This window comes from Lichenostomus cassidix, chromosome 1 (assembly GCF_008360975.1).
Source record: "Lichenostomus cassidix isolate B80296 chromosome 1, HeHo_3.0, whole genome shotgun sequence".
Lineage (NCBI taxonomy): Eukaryota > Metazoa > Chordata > Aves > Passeriformes > Meliphagidae > Lichenostomus > Lichenostomus cassidix.
This window is the reverse complement of record NC_139479.1, coordinates 17458417-17474359: the sequence shown is the minus strand read 5'-3', so window position 1 is coordinate 17474359 and position 15943 is coordinate 17458417. Positions and strand designations below refer to the sequence as shown.

At 37.3% G+C, this 15943-nt stretch overlaps 2 protein-coding genes across 7 annotated transcripts in view; one reads left to right on the top strand and one right to left on the bottom strand.

Moving 5' to 3' along the window:
* The window catches only part of OFD1 (OFD1 centriole and centriolar satellite protein), a 30368-nt gene extending 21559 nt beyond the window's left edge, over positions 1-8809 (top strand). For all 3 annotated transcript variants that reach the window (XM_085051756.1, XM_085051765.1, XM_085051746.1), the window contains 6 exons: positions 1162-1262; positions 4703-4939; positions 5981-6129; positions 6742-6912; positions 7556-7626; positions 8599-8809. In XM_085051756.1, the coding sequence (XP_084907882.1) occupies positions 1162-1262; positions 4703-4939; positions 5981-6129; positions 6742-6912; positions 7556-7626; positions 8599-8644 (775 nt within the window). In that variant the 3' untranslated portion in view covers positions 8645-8809. The remainder of the gene's footprint in view (positions 1-1161; positions 1263-4702; positions 4940-5980; positions 6130-6741; positions 6913-7555; positions 7627-8598) is intronic.
* A 423-nt stretch (positions 8810-9232) lies between these two features.
* Positions 9233-15943, bottom strand: part of GPM6B (glycoprotein M6B) — a 109702-nt gene continuing 102991 nt past the window's right edge. For 3 of the 4 annotated variants that reach the window (XM_085051911.1, XM_085051886.1, XM_085051903.1), the window contains 3 exons: positions 14471-14544; positions 14106-14171; positions 9233-11758 (listed from right to left, as the gene is read on the bottom strand). In XM_085051911.1, the coding sequence (XP_084908037.1) occupies positions 11609-11758; positions 14106-14171; positions 14471-14544 (290 nt within the window). In that variant the 3' untranslated portion in view covers positions 9233-11608. Of the gene's footprint in view, positions 11759-12205; positions 13401-14105; positions 14172-14470; positions 14545-15943 lie in introns of those variants that run through there. The other variant, XM_085051894.1, reaches the window with a different exon arrangement.

Sequence of the window (15943 nt, the reverse complement as noted above, 5' to 3'; positions counted from 1 at the left end):
AAACACAGAGAGGAAGACTAGAGTGATAAGACAGATTATTACCTATTTTTTTGTTGGTTTGTTTGTTTAGGCCTGAAGAAACCAAGTGAGGGTTGTTACTGAGGCAGTGGGTTCTCTGTCTTTCTAGCAGTATTGCAGGACACAGTATTGAAGAAAGTGACATGTGTGTCCTTGAACCTTGCACCTTAAGAATTATTTAGCCCTTAACCATTTCTGTGAAGGAAAGACTCAAAACATGAAATAAACTTCCAAAAACTTGAAATTTCATTTACTCTCTCCTGTTTAATTTATAGGGTGTTTTTCCCCCCTGGCATCACTGAACTATCCTTCTGACAATGCAAATTTAGTTGTTTGTGCCCAGATTCCCTTTTTGTTTATTAACATGTCTCATTGCTGGGGGTGTGGTTTGTATTGTTTGTATTGTTTGTATTGTTTGTTCTCCACTTTAGCCCCATGGAAGACCTGTATTCCTTAGAAATTGTAAGCACAAATATCCTTAGGCTGTGATGAAAGCACCAGCTGGTGTGAAGTAAGCTCCTTTATGAAGTGCTGATGCTGAATTTCATTAGTGACCTGCACTCCTTTTGCTGTCCTGGTTCTGGTCACAGTTTAGAAGCTGGGTCATGTGGGAGACATTGTTCTTTCACATTGTCTTTCTGATGAGATAAATGGAGATTTAGAATGAGGGCACTAACCCCATTTTTGATAGAACCCAGATTTTCACTCCTGCATCTCTGTTTTGCCAGACATCTAATCCTAATACATTTCAAACACATCTGTTAAGATGACATCAAAATGGGAATTGAACTGTAACACAGAGCTTAAAAAGGCAAATTTCTTAATTTCAGTTGGCTGTCACAATTCATTCTGTTTCTCCTTTTTTTGTTGTTTTTTCTTATTCCTTTTATTTTGTTTTAATGCAATGATTTTATGTCACATAAAAACCTAGGGGAAAGGCTGTGGGGAAGTGGAGTGGCCTTTTGGTAAAAGTTAGGGAATTGGATTTAAATACTCTAAATTTGAGTTAGAAAGTTTCATGAATTTTAGGTTTGGTTCAGTCTGTTGCTTATCTGTGAGTGAATTTCAGATTGCTATTTGCTTACAAGTTCAGCACTTATATTTATTAAATTACTTATATTCTTCCTTTTTTTTTTTTTTCAGACGTCAGAGTCAGCAAACAGATAAACAAGATTTCAGTGATATCCACAAACCAGAGAAACTAAAGTATGAAGACCTTGAAGAACACATTTATTCTCTTGAAGGTGAGTTTTAGTGCATTTCAGACAGTTGTTTAACACCTTAGGGCTTAACAGTTACAGGACAATTGTCTTCATAGTTTCAAGACTGTGCTTGGAGAGAAAAATTTCTGACTGATTTTGGAATGAAGGAAAACAAATGTCTCAGATGATGAGGGATTAATTTGCTTCATTCTTGCATCTTTGGATAAGTGTATGTAGTAATGAGTAGACATTAAATTGAGTTGGTTGTGAAATTTGTAACAATTTTGTTCAGAAATCTTGCATAAACTCATTCTCATTAATGCTGTAGGTCTGACATTTGTTTTGGAATGTTTTAAAATTGTGCAGGATTTTTCTTTTAACAGTTAAGTGTACCACTATATGAATTAAACTGAGGCTTTATTATATTTGCTGCATAAATTAGAACTCTGAGGAATGTTCACCATGGACCGATATTAAAAAAAGTATTACCATTCTAAAGATAAGTTTTTGTAGCTATTGCATGCACTCTTGATTTTTCCTTCAGTAACTGAGGCATAAATAGTATTATGAATTAAAAGTTGCCTTAGGGTGTGTGTGTAAATGTGTGAAGAACTCTTGCAGTTATGCTGTAATTAATCAACATCTCTGAGTAGTTTTGGAACATGTGGTTCAGTTACTGAAACCTGAATTTTATCCTAACTTTTTTTTCTCTGAGGACAGCATTTTATTTATTTGCATTTCTGTTCTCTGTTGATTGCATGCTATAAAACATTTCCTTCTCTCTGTATGCTACAGGGTCAGTTTTCAAAAATCTTTGAGGTAAATAAGGTACTATAGAAAGAGGAGTACAATAAAACTTAAATGTACTTTATAGGCATTTGTATATGGAGTGAGAAATAGAAGTGCAGTTTCTGGCTTATTTGTTAGATTTTCAGCATTTGGGTGACATCCTAATGTGAACTTGAGCAGCCTGATCTCCCATAAAAGCGTGGCCTTAAAGTAAGTGAAGTTGTCAATGAGAATTTCCAGATTTCATTAGGTTTGTAAAGCTCTGAGTCTGGTGGACATGTGGCATTGTGTGGTGTAACTAAACTCATAATTGGTGAAGAGGTTGTAATTGTTGTAATTGTTGTATTTGAGAGTGTTAGGGATATTTTCTTTGAAACCAGTGATTTTAACTGGTGTGAGTGTTTTCCTGAATCCCAGGCTTATTCTTTTGGTTGTGGTTAGGTCATATGGAAGATGGAGTGAAGCCCTTGCTCACTCTCCTGACCCTGTGAGAATATGGCTTTCAGTATTTTAAAAGGAACGAGCCAAAAAAAGATGTTTGTTTAAACAGCAGATGTGCTGATAGCGTTTAGTGATAACTAGCAGAAGATAATGCCTCATCTGTGCATGTCTCTGTGAAGCTTTACTCATTACTCTGTTGGTTTTATTTATCTCATTTAGTTTCCTTTTTATAAGCTTTAAATGCATTATTTGAATGTGAACCAAGCCTGTAGCCTTTAATGGTTTCTACCCATGTCACATTTTAATTAGACTTACATTTATTTGTGTAATTTTGCATGAGAGACTTTAGGGGATATGTTACATATTTCACTTCTATTTTATTACATATGACAACAGACTGGCATTTTCTTGGCAATTAGGGCTGAGTAGATGCTGTGCCCAAGTAAGGTACATCATTTAGTGATGGGTGGTAGTCAATGATTTTAAGAGTTCATATATGCTGATGATTTCTCAATCAACAGTACTTTAGTTGGGTCAGACTGCATGAAAAGACAATCTCAGTATGTAGGAGGAAATTAGAATGGCTAAAAAGGGGAAGAGGTAGCTCAGGAGAAATTGCAGGGAGAGATAGGTAAGAAAGTCAAATCTAAGAAGTAAATACAGAGAAAGACATAATGAAGGATGAAGTTGGTAACAGTAGAAAAAACAATGAATTAAAGGACATACCAGAAAATATGGAAGTATTTTAGTCCTACTGTGAGTGAGTTCTAGAAAGAAAAGATCAGCAGATTCTGTTGGCAGCAACTGCTTTTAGGTGATGTGTTCATCATGAGGGAATGACACATCTCTTGCTGTCCATCCTTAAAAAGGGAGCAAAAATGTACAAAGAGAGTTACCTTTTTTCTCTTTTCCAGAGTAGTTCATTTAAAGATGTTTCATACTATAATGGGTTTGGTTTGGGTTTCTTTGTTTGTTTATGTTGTTAGCAGTCATTTTGAGGTTAGACATAATATTTAACCAGAACAAATTTATGAAAGAAAATTTTTGATAATTTAAATATTACATTCCCTGATGCTTATTGGTGCTTCATATGGAAATAATGTTGTTGATAGCTTTATAATTTAAAGAGAGAGCAACAAAATAGAATAGATTTTCTTTTGAGTGTGATAGCCCATTATTTTGATCTTACAAAAAAACCCCTTATATAGAATTTGTTTTCCTAGGCGAAGCTGGTAAGAATTACTCTTGCTTTTGTAAGAAACTGAAAACATTCTCCTAACTTAGTTAGACTGACAGTTTGACAGAAATTTTCTGTTATGCTTTCATCTATAGTTCCTTTAAAAGAGTTTTAATTTAAAGAAATTCGAACCATTCTGAGAGAGAGAGGCTGATCAGTTTGGTTGACTTAGGGTTTTTTCATGCAAAATGTTTGTTTGATTATAATGTGAAAAGAAAAATCCTTGAGGCATTGATAGTATTTGAAGGATGAAAAACGGATGTTTTCTAAAGCTTTACCGAAAACCTGAAGAGTTACATAAGGTATCTGTGCTATGTTACACTGAATGCTTGGGAGAATAGTCCTGTGTATTTCCAGTTGGCTATCTAGAGGTAATGGCCACATCTTGTTTTATCTCTTTTTTCTGTCTCCCATCACATGAGATAATAGCAGTCTGCATACTTTGCAAATAAATAATTAAGAAGCAGTTGAATATCATAGCAGTGATCAAAGAGGAAGGACAGTAATTATGTTTTTGTGAATTCAAAGCTACCTTGCACAGGGAGAAGGTTATTAAACCTTATTAAATGTAGAATATGAGAGTTAGCAGCATCTATCCTGTGCACTGAAGAAGGCAAGGTTGTCATTAAAGAGTGTGTTATCAAATAGTTAGAGATTGTTTTTATATGCATAAAAACGATGAGCTGAACTTGGACATACAATTTTACTGTGACTTGTATCTTGATTATGTAAAGAAATGAAAACATCTTGGGTTTCTGTTGTATATTTCTTCAGTTCTGGCTTTATAAACAGATGTGTTCCAATTTCAAAACTAACAATTCTGTAATTAAGGAAGCAAGAACAGCCTATGATAATTCTTAATTCTCAGGGAGATGGTCAAGTTGAAGGGAAAATGCTCAATTAGTGCTGATATTTTTGTGTTCTAATTTAGCCATTCCCACACTCTGTGTCCATTGCTGTGCTCCACTTTTGCAATTACAAAATAATGAAGCCTTTGTTCAAATTTCTTCTCCAGATCAGGGGGACATACCAGAGGAGTGTGAAAGTGATGTCTTGCATCCCTCTGAGGACATGGCTGATGGAAACCGTGTCACAGCCCCTGTGCCAGCAACAGCACAAATTGCTTCTCCAGATCAGGGGGATGTACCAGAGGAGTGTGAAAGTGATGTCTTGCATCCATCTGGGGACATGGTCGATGGAAAAAGTGTCACAGCCCCTGTGCCAGCAGCAGCCACTTCACTGCAGGACTTAAGTGAGTTCTCAGCTCAGATACAAAAGAAAGTACCCTTTTTAAATGTCAAATGTGTAACACAGAAAGCCAGATATTTAATAGTCTGTAGGTATGTATGCTGGTGTGGTTGAAAAATGTTCCAAGAAGTGCCAATTCTGTAATAAAGTGTTTTGCTGTTCTTTATGAGGATGACTTTTTTCATCCTGGTTTTAGTTAAATTTGGGTTTAATTTAAAACATTCCTGGCACCCATCCCATCCCCCTGTCCAGTCTCTGGTGAGATGTTTTTTTTCCTTTAGGATAATTATTAAATATAATTTCTGCTCTTGATAGGAATGAGACATTAAATGTTTTGGTTTTAAATATTTTACGTACTGCTTGTTTGGAGTTTTTGAAAATTTATTCTTCACTCTGTTGATGAACTGTATTACCACAATGCAGTTTTAACTCTTTGGGTAGGTGAGGATGATTTCAGTCAGCATGTGCTGCTTTTCTAATTGATCTGGATGGCAACATTATGGTTATTTTTATGTAGAGAATAGCTTTTTAAGCTTCTCATGATTCCCAGTACCTAGTTTGCCCAGCTCGTTGCTGTCTGATCTGTTCTTTGTAGACAGTTTTTTGTTTTTTTTTTAAATATAGTGGTCACATCAGCAGTGTGTCCTGCAATAATTTTCAAAGGGGCCTTAAAGAATTGTATCTAACCACATTGCAGAGAGGGAAAGAATATAGTAACATGGACTTTGTAGGATAATAAAGGTTTAATGAGAATGCCCATGAAAGGAATGAGAAGTACACAGATCTGTCAAATCTCTGGCCTTTACTTTGGCTCTGCTCCTTAACTCTTGGTGAGTTATTTGTCAGATGAAAAAATGTTTACAGATGGGAAAAAAAACATTACCTGATACCCAAGAATAAGTTTGGTGTGTGTATAAACAATATATCCAGTTGTTTTTCATTTACTGTTAACGTTATACAGGAACCTGGTACTTATTTGTATGCTCTTGTAGTGATTACTGAACTACATAAATCAAATGACAGATGTTGAAATAATTTTTCACAGCGGTGGTGGATCAAAGGCAGATTGAAGAACAGAACAGAGAAGTTGAGAAAAACTTAGAAGAAGAAAGAAAAGCAAGAGAAGAAAGAACAGAGAAAGAACAAGAGGAAACTTTGGAAAGCGAGCAAAAAGTGGAAAAGCTTAACAAAGAGGTGGTAATTTAATTAATTTCTGACAGTAATGCAGTTTTGTACTGCCTTGCATTTTAGGATTGTTGTGTGTGTGACTTGGTAAAAAATAGATTTTATTCCATGAAGTGAAAGTAGTAGAGGCAAAGTTACTTTATGTTGTTGTGTGATTAACCAGAGTCTCACTAGAGTGTCTCCTTATGCCAGATAACTTTCTCACTGGAAACAGATGCTTTTCCTTCCATGCTTCATGTAACAGGAAGCTACAGTTTTATGGCCAAAGCTTGGTGCCACTGTCACCATGTTGTCAGAACAAGGTGAACACCTTCTCTGTCTCTGTGGTGTGGCCACTGCAGGTGGAACACCACCAGAACATGTTGATGTCCATCTGTTCATTAGCTTTTATTACTAGTCCAGGGTACTCTCTGGAAAGCAGAGGCCATAAGAAGACCTTGGGTTTGCTTAAATTCCTTTGAGCTTAAACTATACATGTTTTAAGTAGTGTTCTGGATTTCTACATCCTGTTTAATGCTGTTTACACTGCTGTGTTTTATGGAGATTAACATGTAGTGCAGGTACTAAGCTATAAATGTATTTTTCTAATTGGTATTTAATTTTTATTTTTGTGTCTTAAAGCATATCCAAGACTTGATGAAAACAGATGAAGAAATAGAAGATAAAGAGGGAGTAAAATCTGAGCATAGTAACTCTGGTGCTGAAAATAATGTAAAGGATCCTCCTTCAAATCCACTAGAAAAATACATGAGAATAATTCAACAGAGCAGAGGGCAGGAACTGGCAAACAAGGTGATTATTCTCAAAACATGGTCCCAAAAATATTATTGACTGAATTTGTGTCTGGCTAGGCATGCTTAGAATGAAAACAATATTCACATTTAATTTTTTTCTTAATTTAGAAGCTTTCTATAGCAACCCGCAGTGGAGTGTTTGGACTTGTATTGGAAAAGTGTGATGATCCAAAAGAAAAACCACTGAAAACTTTCTTCTGTAAGGGTGGCTGTCCTCCAGGTGGGGGATTTGTTAGTTCATTTTTTAAGGCACTAGGACCGTATTTAAATGTCCTCAGCTTTTAGCTTAAACTGTGTTTAAATCCAGTTTGAACCTACACAGGTCAGTCTGTGTTTCTCAAACACAACTGACAGAATTTATTCTGGCAAAATGGAGAATTGAACTTTTCAAGAAGAGGTACGGGTGGACATTACTTCAATGAAGGAATGCAGGATGCTTTTGTTCAGACATGATCCCACTCTAAATTTTCAAAGTGTTACTATTCTAGATCCAATGTAGCATTTGCAGAAATAGGGTTGGTCCTTCAGAAGATTTTTATTTTTAGTTATGTGCCTTAAAAATACAGATACTATTATTAAAGTCACTTAAACTTTGTCTTTAGAACTGGTTAGAGAATGCGTATTTTCCTCTTGGTTGCCAGGACTCAAAAGAAGAAGAAATAAGAGAAGGATCACTTTCAGAAGGACTTCTGTCTACTGGAAAGGATGACAGGTAAGACTCATGTATTAATCACTTCTAGTACTCCATATTAACAAATAATATTTAATAATAATTCTAAATTAATATGTAGTTTTAATATGAATTACATTAAGAGACATCTGCCTCCTTAAAAAGCAAACTAAATTAGTAATCAAATGCAAGTGTGTTGGAAAAATTGAGGATCCTTCCAATTCTTGTACATGCAAGTTAAACACTGTATGGAACTCCTATCTGGGAGCTGCATTCAATGATCTGTGGCAGTAGCTGTGGCAGTCACAACTTCTTATCTGCAAGTAAGCAGCATCCAGATTCCTTCACAGAGAGCTGGAGTTTGAGGGATTGGTCTTGGGTGATGATCGCTTGGGTGAAGGTTTGTGCTGCACCTTGCCCACAGTCTGTTCCTAGCTTTGATTTTTCAGTAGCATTGTGGACTTTTAACACACTTTATTCAGAGGTTTTATCTGCCTGCACTAAGCTACAACAGCCCAGGCATTTCCTCTGCTTCTCTCTAGGCATTGATAAAGAAGGGTTTGTAGGTTTTAGTTGCTTGCAAGGGAAAAACCAAACAATCCTCCATCAAATCTTTATTTGAAGATAGAGAATTAAAAATAAGCAAAAAACGTGGAGCAGTTAAAATGGAAACCATAAAGGCTCACCATAACCATAGTAATGATTCACTGTTATCTGTTAAATGTAACAGACCCTACCCTGCTGCTCCTGAATTGGCACCAGTTGAGTTGTTTTCACTGGGTGAGCACTACAGAAGATAGTTTGCTTTTTGAGATATACGTGATGGCTTTCAGTTAATGAAGACCCAAATCCCTCCCCTTAAGGGCTGGCTCATTGCCAGCACTTCACTGAAACTGCAGGAGAATTGGAGCAGAGGCAGTCTCAACTTTCTTTTTAAAATAAGTATTAATATTTAAGAGAAACTATTTTGGGCTCATACCACTTTCTTTTCCTCCCTCTTATTATCCAATACAGTGTTACAGACATTTCTCATGGAGATGTGGATGAAAGCTTCTGGTGAACAATAGCTACTGCTTTTTTGTTATTGTTGTTATTATTATTATTATTGTTATTATTATTATGTTTTTAAAGTAGCTTTCTGCCTGTAATAAATGCTCAGCACCAACATTGCAGGCTGTGTAATTATAAATTAATAAAGCTGATTTTGAGCCGTTTCATCACTTCAGTCATTCACTTCAAACAGTGAGTCCTGATGTGTTACTAATCCAGGAGGAAGCCTTTGGTTGGGATGAGAGAAAGAACAAAGTGGGGAACAGAAACTGATCAGTATGTATAGGTAGATTTGTTTTGGCACTGAATTCCTCTCAACTTTGTCAGCTTTGCCAATCCCCTCCCCCCAGCCCCTTCTCCTCCAAATGGTTCAAAGTGTGGGTGAAAGTAACAAAAACTTCCATCATCATCACCTGCTTTCAAAGGTGTCCCATGGAGGCACTTGGCTCCCAGAGTTTCAGAGTGCTGAGTGTGACAGACCCAAACTAATGTGCCCCTTCTGCTACGGCAGGGGCAGGAGCCACTGCCAAAAGCAGCCCCTCTCGTGTGTCACCCCGTTGGTATTAACCAGCCCAGAACGGAGAGATTAAAATAAAAATGCTATTTAACTCATCTTTATTTAAGCTTTGTATTTTGTAGGTAGATTATAGGCAAGATCATTAAACTTTATTTACAGTATAAAATACAGTAGTTTTTATCAATGAAGTAATTTTGGGTGGCAGCATATATTACAACTTGCACTGCATTGGAGGCTGCTCATCTTGACCTAACTACAAGAACATGAAGCCGAGTTTGACAGAATTTAGGGGCAAAAAACAAAGTTCTGTCTTGAATTCACTGGATGTTGAAACACAATGTACCAAAACTGTGACAGATACAAACTTTGCTTTTTGAAATGAAGCTAAAATGTGATGTGGTGGCTACTCTAATTTTACATGCTGCTTAATTTGCTGTTGCAGCCACTCTGGCCTTTAGAGAATTTCTGAGAGACTGCTGCTGTTTGATGTAGGGAAGGGGTAGTGCTTGTTGCATTATGCTGGCCTGGAACAACTACCACTACTGCATGCTGCACACAGCTGCTGCTGCAGCTGCACCTGCAGGGCAGCCCTGCCCTGTGCAGGAGGGCAGGGGAGCTACAGAACAGAAATGTTTCACTCTGGATAGAGACATAAAGCCTAGAGATGCACTGCCATGGAGTAGCTGTAGGTCTGGTTTCAAATAAGCGTACACAAGTGTTGTCTATTATCTACAAATATTTATTTTAACACTTGGATGTAACTACAGGAAGCCCTTGGCACTGATAGAAAATATTGATTCACTGTTAGGTTACAAAAATTTATACATAGCAAAATTTAATGCTCTTTACATAAAAATATTAGACTACTTAAACAAAACTTCAAAAACTCCCAGTAATAGCTACACTGAATTAGAAAAGAATTAGGCTTTAAGACACTGCCTCCATTATTACCCTTATGCAAACACTGGGCTAGAACATCACCTGCATTGCTGTAGAAATGTCTCCTTCATGCAACAGGTAAGAACATACACTAGGCTATTTTGTCATATTTGCTCTACATCAATCAACTTTGCCCCTTTTTTGAAACTGTCAAATTAGACTTCAATATTTAACAAAAGAAATTATATTTGAAGTTAATACCCCCAGAAAATGCCTTTTCTCTTAATACTGATTTGAAGGAATTTGTGCTTCCTTTGATGTATATTCAGCAAACAGTCAAAACTACCAAACCACACATCAGCTTAGCAGGGGTATGACTTGAATATTTACTTTTTTCAAATGAATGATGTATTTTTACTTTTCCCCCCCAACATTTATATATATATATATATATATATCATATAGAACAAACACCAAATATACCATCACTAATACTCAAGATATCACTGAATGCTTCTGAAAAAAAACATTAATTAGAAGGCAGACTTCTATGGGAAATGACTTTAAAATGGCACCAGTTTGTTTGTTGTTTTTTTTTCTGAACACCACGTTTTCTTAGTGTGCTAATTAATTTGTAAAAAGGAAAACACATAAGCACTGACTATAAATTTGCTAAGCACCAAGATAGAGAAAGGTGGACATCCTGTATTATTATTATGGCTGCAAATTTTATTGTTTGTGTAAAACTCTGCAAACTTTCTCATCTGCTCATTTGGAATAGTTAGATCAGTGTCATTTTAATAAGGTAACACTTTCACTTACTTAAAATGTAGGATAATGGTCTCCTGCCACTATATAAATGCTAAGACATTTATAGAAAATAAATATTAAGGCAAAGCTGACATTTATTTTCAAAGAAGGGGATCATTATCCAGATCCAGGGATCTACATTCCATTAAATAGTTAATAAAAAGATTAAAACTTGGGATATCTGCTCGACACTCAGGCGAGCACAGGGACGTGGTGGCTTCCTCGTGGAAGCGTGTGGCACAAGAGTGGAGCTGCTCCCATGGCCCAGGGATGAGGTGTTCCCAAACAGCCCCCCTGCGACCTGGGAGTTGCTGCAGCTGTGCCAACACACAACCACGAGTTCCTCTCAGAAATCCCAAAGGGCTCAGGTTCCTCTGGGAGGAGCTCAATCACACGCCCTGCATGTGCCTGAGGTCTGCACAGATCTACTGCCTGCTCGGCTGGGGCTTTGTGCCACCGCTGTGTGCAGGGCGTCATGCTGTACAACGAGTCAAATATTAAATACCAAAAGCCTCAAGAAGAATTTGGTCACTTTTGTAAAGTGTTGCCTTTTAAAATGCCTGGAATAAACCCTCCATTCTCTGTTAGAAAGGATGGAAGATTACCCAAGGGAAGATTTCCCTAATAAAGTTTTCCAGGAGCTGGAATGTGAAGTTTTTACACTTCTCTCTAATTTTGTTTGGTAGACACACATCTGTACTGCAGAGCAGCTATTTGCTGATTTGTCAGAGCTACAGAACTCTTCTGCTGAATTACTGTGGCAAACATTTATGTGTAAGAATTGAGTTGCTCTTTTGACCGAGACTGGATATCCTGAAGCTCCTGCTCTTCTTTTGCTTTGATATCTTGGTAGGCCTGCATTTTGCTTGCATCCTTTAAGTAGGCCCAGTTAGAAGACAGTATCATGAGGAAGTGGATCTGGAAGAGAAGGGTGAGCATGATGGCGAGTGAGCATGTCAAGAGGCAAAGCAAGCTGCTAGTCAGATTAATAGACGCTCTTTAAAATAACGACCAAAAAAAATAGTTATTCTACGTTAATAAGCATTCTGTTATTAAAACAAGCACAGAGGCTATTTTTTGAAGATCTCTAGAATTGGGCATGCTTATAATTCAGTTGGTTATTCACAATTTAGAGAAAGTTAGTACAACAGGATTAAAATGAGCTACAGAGTCGTTCGGGTCAATTAAAATGCAGAATGGGGGGAAGCAGGAAAACAGTTTTGTACGTGGCAATTATACGGAATCTGTAAACTACGAGGTGCTCAGAAGAACTGCTTTCTAAGGTCGTGGTGTTTATGCATATCCAAGCCCAGAGCCCGGCAGGTCTTTTCCCCCAACAAGCAGATGAGAATTCCACCCTCCCACTGGAAAAAAACCTGAAACTGTGAACCGTTTTATTTATGCAACAAGGCTACATTAACACATTGAAAAATTAAACATCAAAACATGAGTCCAAAACTAAGCAAAAGCATGCAATCTCTGGGTTAAGAAGTCTTAATCCTATATTTTTATAGCTACATTTTAAACTTCCATTGTCCAACCTCAGGTGAAGAGTTTTATATTGTATATAGCAAACGGTTCTCTTTTTTTAATTATTATGTGTTTTTCTAGTTTGTGCATTCATCTCTTGCCAACTTCTTTTCCCCATACTTCATGGAAATACATCTACATCTGAAAACATTGATTTGCTTCTCCTTCTTTTTTCCCCCCAACAGTGTAAAAAGGTCCCTGTGATCTATGCATGGTTTTGCTTCCTGTGCAGTCATACTTACATTTTTGAGACCTGGCTACTGAGAAATCAGTTACTAAAGTGCAGCCATACAAGAACAGAAGCTATTTATATGCTTTTATATGCTGTTTCTTACTAGTTCAGGGTCCAGAAGAAAGAATGTGATTGTTTTACGCAGAGCTAAGACAAGGATTTATTTTCTTAGAGAAAGAGTATAATTCGGCAATTACTTAGAGTAAGAGAAAATAATTGATTTCGTCATGCATGGAATCACTTAGAAATTCAAGCAAATTAATTCATAATACCTGATCTCTGCCAAAATAGACTGGCACTACTTTATTATTCCATTTCTTTCACACCATATATATTTTGTATGCTTGGGGATATTTGTATTTGGTATTCATGGTGAAGAATAAATTAATACATCTGACCCTGAACTGTTCCAGTATTTGTTTGAGATGACTGTTAGAAATCAAGTGGTGACTTGAAATGAAAACATCCCCTTTTCAGAAGGATGCTTTATAAACACCCCTACAGTAACTGAATCCTCTCAACATGAAAAAATAGCCAGATCTCATCCACATCATAGTTCATATACAAGAAGTCATTTCATTAATCTGATAAGCTAAACGATGCTTACTGAAGCTATTTACAATTACTGTGACAAAATTCAGAAAGCTAGACTTTTAGTCTAGGGTGTCAGTGGTATTTCAAGCTACGCAATGCAGCTTTTTACTGGGCTTATACAATTTAGAATTTAGTGCAGCAATCTTCCCGACTCTTAAACTTCAAAACAGCATAGTTATATGTAGTAGCCATCATGTAGATCAGCTGGTGGAAGAGAACAAAATACAGGAGAGTAAGATACAACAAGGTGACGGCTCAAGCCCACTTGGGCAACTCTCGACACTTTTACAACAGATGTTACTCTGAGCTCCTTCCTGGGTGAAGATGCAAGATAAACAACTTGCCATTTCTCCTGGGAGGATAACCCAGGACAAACCCTAAGGCTATTTTGTCAACCAGTTGTGAGTATTACACCAGGGCTTGGCTGGCACAAGGTTAGGAGCTGGCCACTAAAGGAAGCGTTAGATGTAGGAAACAAGGAATCTCGTTACTGTCCCTTTTCCCAGCCGCTACCTGGAATTGGCACTGCAGGGTTGGACCAGTCAGTCTGCCTGGGCCCAGGCAAAGGAAACCAAGAGGTTACAAGCAGCTGATCAAACAAACTACAAAAATGAAAATAAATAGTGGAAATAAAAGCAGAAACAGTGGATAGAAGTAGGATTTTGAAAGGACATGCAAATAATTTTTTCCTAAATACGCAGGAGGTGGGTTAAGATGGCTTCTTAAAGCAAAAGTTGGGGACCTGCTGACTTGTGATGACCAAACCATAGCAGCAAATAATGGTGATTACAGCTCACCCTCCTTCATGTCTAGTATCACTACTTCTAATTTACACAAAATTTAATCTTAAAGCATCTTAAGCCTAAAATGAATATTTGTAATTATAGAACAACAAAAAATACTACCCACCAATGCTATGACAGTGGCACCAGCTCCAGCACAAGCCACAATGAACAGGTGATAAGACATGTAGAACTAGAGAAAAAAACATGTTAGAAACATTGAAGTAATTCATTAGGAATAGGAAGAAATGCATTTCAAGTGTTCTAGAGAATAAGGATAATAAAATTGTCTTTGTGGCATGGTAGCAAAGCTTTAGAAAATAAAAATGTTCTGAAAAAAATTTTTTTTTTGATGATGTAACAATTACTTCAGTGTTATATTTAAAGAAATCTACTAGTATGAGTTCTCTCCAAAAACTTTCATCAAGTATTTATTACATAGTGCCCAAGCGACTTGCGGGCAAAAGCTGCACACAGGTTACATTTCTGTACCTCATTCGTGTTGCAGATGTTCTCTAAAATTGGGCCACAGGCTTTGCCAGGTACAGCATTCCAAGGGATAATACCTGAAATACCACAGAAGAGAAACCACTAATTTTAGTAATCAACACCTTTTATTCCTCTGTCATCTTTTCCACCCACTTGCCAGTTGTGTTCCATTCTGGGCATCCATGTGTTGACCAGTACAGCTTTGAGCTGGCAGCAGGAATTAAAACAACTCCCTCAAGTTATGCTTTCTCCTCACACTGAGGGCTGCTGCCAAGGCATGTTCTCAGATGTGGTTTTCCCATCTGGCAGCCAAACAGTTGGTTGGGTTTTTGCACTTTGGGTCCAGTTGCACACTCTGCCTACTCCCCCACTCAGCACTGAAGAGAGAATCTGCATCTCAGAGGTACTTGGCACCTTTCAGGCTAACACTTACTAGATGAGGTTCTACTTGAACAAGAAACTACTGTAGAAGGGTGTGAATATAGAGCTAGAGGGAAGAATTACAGGATTTTTTTCTGGTTTAGTTCCAATAGGTAAAAAGCATCAAGTGAACACTGCTACAAGAAAGTTCAGTCTGCCTCACCTCATATACTCCCAGTTACTTTTCCTATGTGACTGAAAGTCTGAAAAGTCAACAGACTCTAGCAGATTTAAAATAATATAAACTTTTAGGCCTGTAACAGATGTAAAGCTTAAGCAAAACTCGTATGAATTAAGAGAAACCCAGTTTGTTTCCCCATGCAACTTTGCATTTCAACTCAGCTGGTTAGAATTAGCAACTCTATAAGCAGCAGGTCATTGAAATTATCTCAGGCTGGCACAGCATTCAAAAAGATTTTATAGGATTTACTTCCAAGTCAGCTTCTTCTCTGCAACTGCTATATACAATTCCAGCCTTTTAGCTACCACTTCCACCCAAAAATGTGAGGAAAGTTCAGTGACACATGTTGTCTGTTAGGGAGCTGCTCTCTCCCATCATGCATTGAAACCCAAATGGTTTTACTGATCACGGGAACAATACAGCCCTACACAGCACTAATACAGCTGCAAAACAGCCAGGAGAAGCAGGAAGGTGGAGGAGCACATCTCCCTTCACTCCTAGGCTTTGCTGCTGAAGAAAATGTCTTCCCGGCCTCTTGCTGTGAGCTGCTAAAATAGAATGCAAATGTTTAACTGATTTGAAGACTTCTTCCTTTTGAAAATCAGTATATCTTTTCTTCTACTGGACTTACCCAGACAGGAGAGCAAAGCCAAGCTTTCTTACTTTTTCAACTTTGAATCCATTTTCTCAGCTTTGAATGACTTAGTCCAAAGAAAGAAACATTCCTAGAAAATGCTAGCTAGAATGAAGCCAAAAGCAATGGTGACAAAAGATCTTTTGCACAAGGGAAGCTGAAAGTATTAACTTCAGTAAACTCACCGTAAGAAATGAAAGCCTGACCCTATTTTAAGTTACTGTCCCAGCTCCCTCAGATT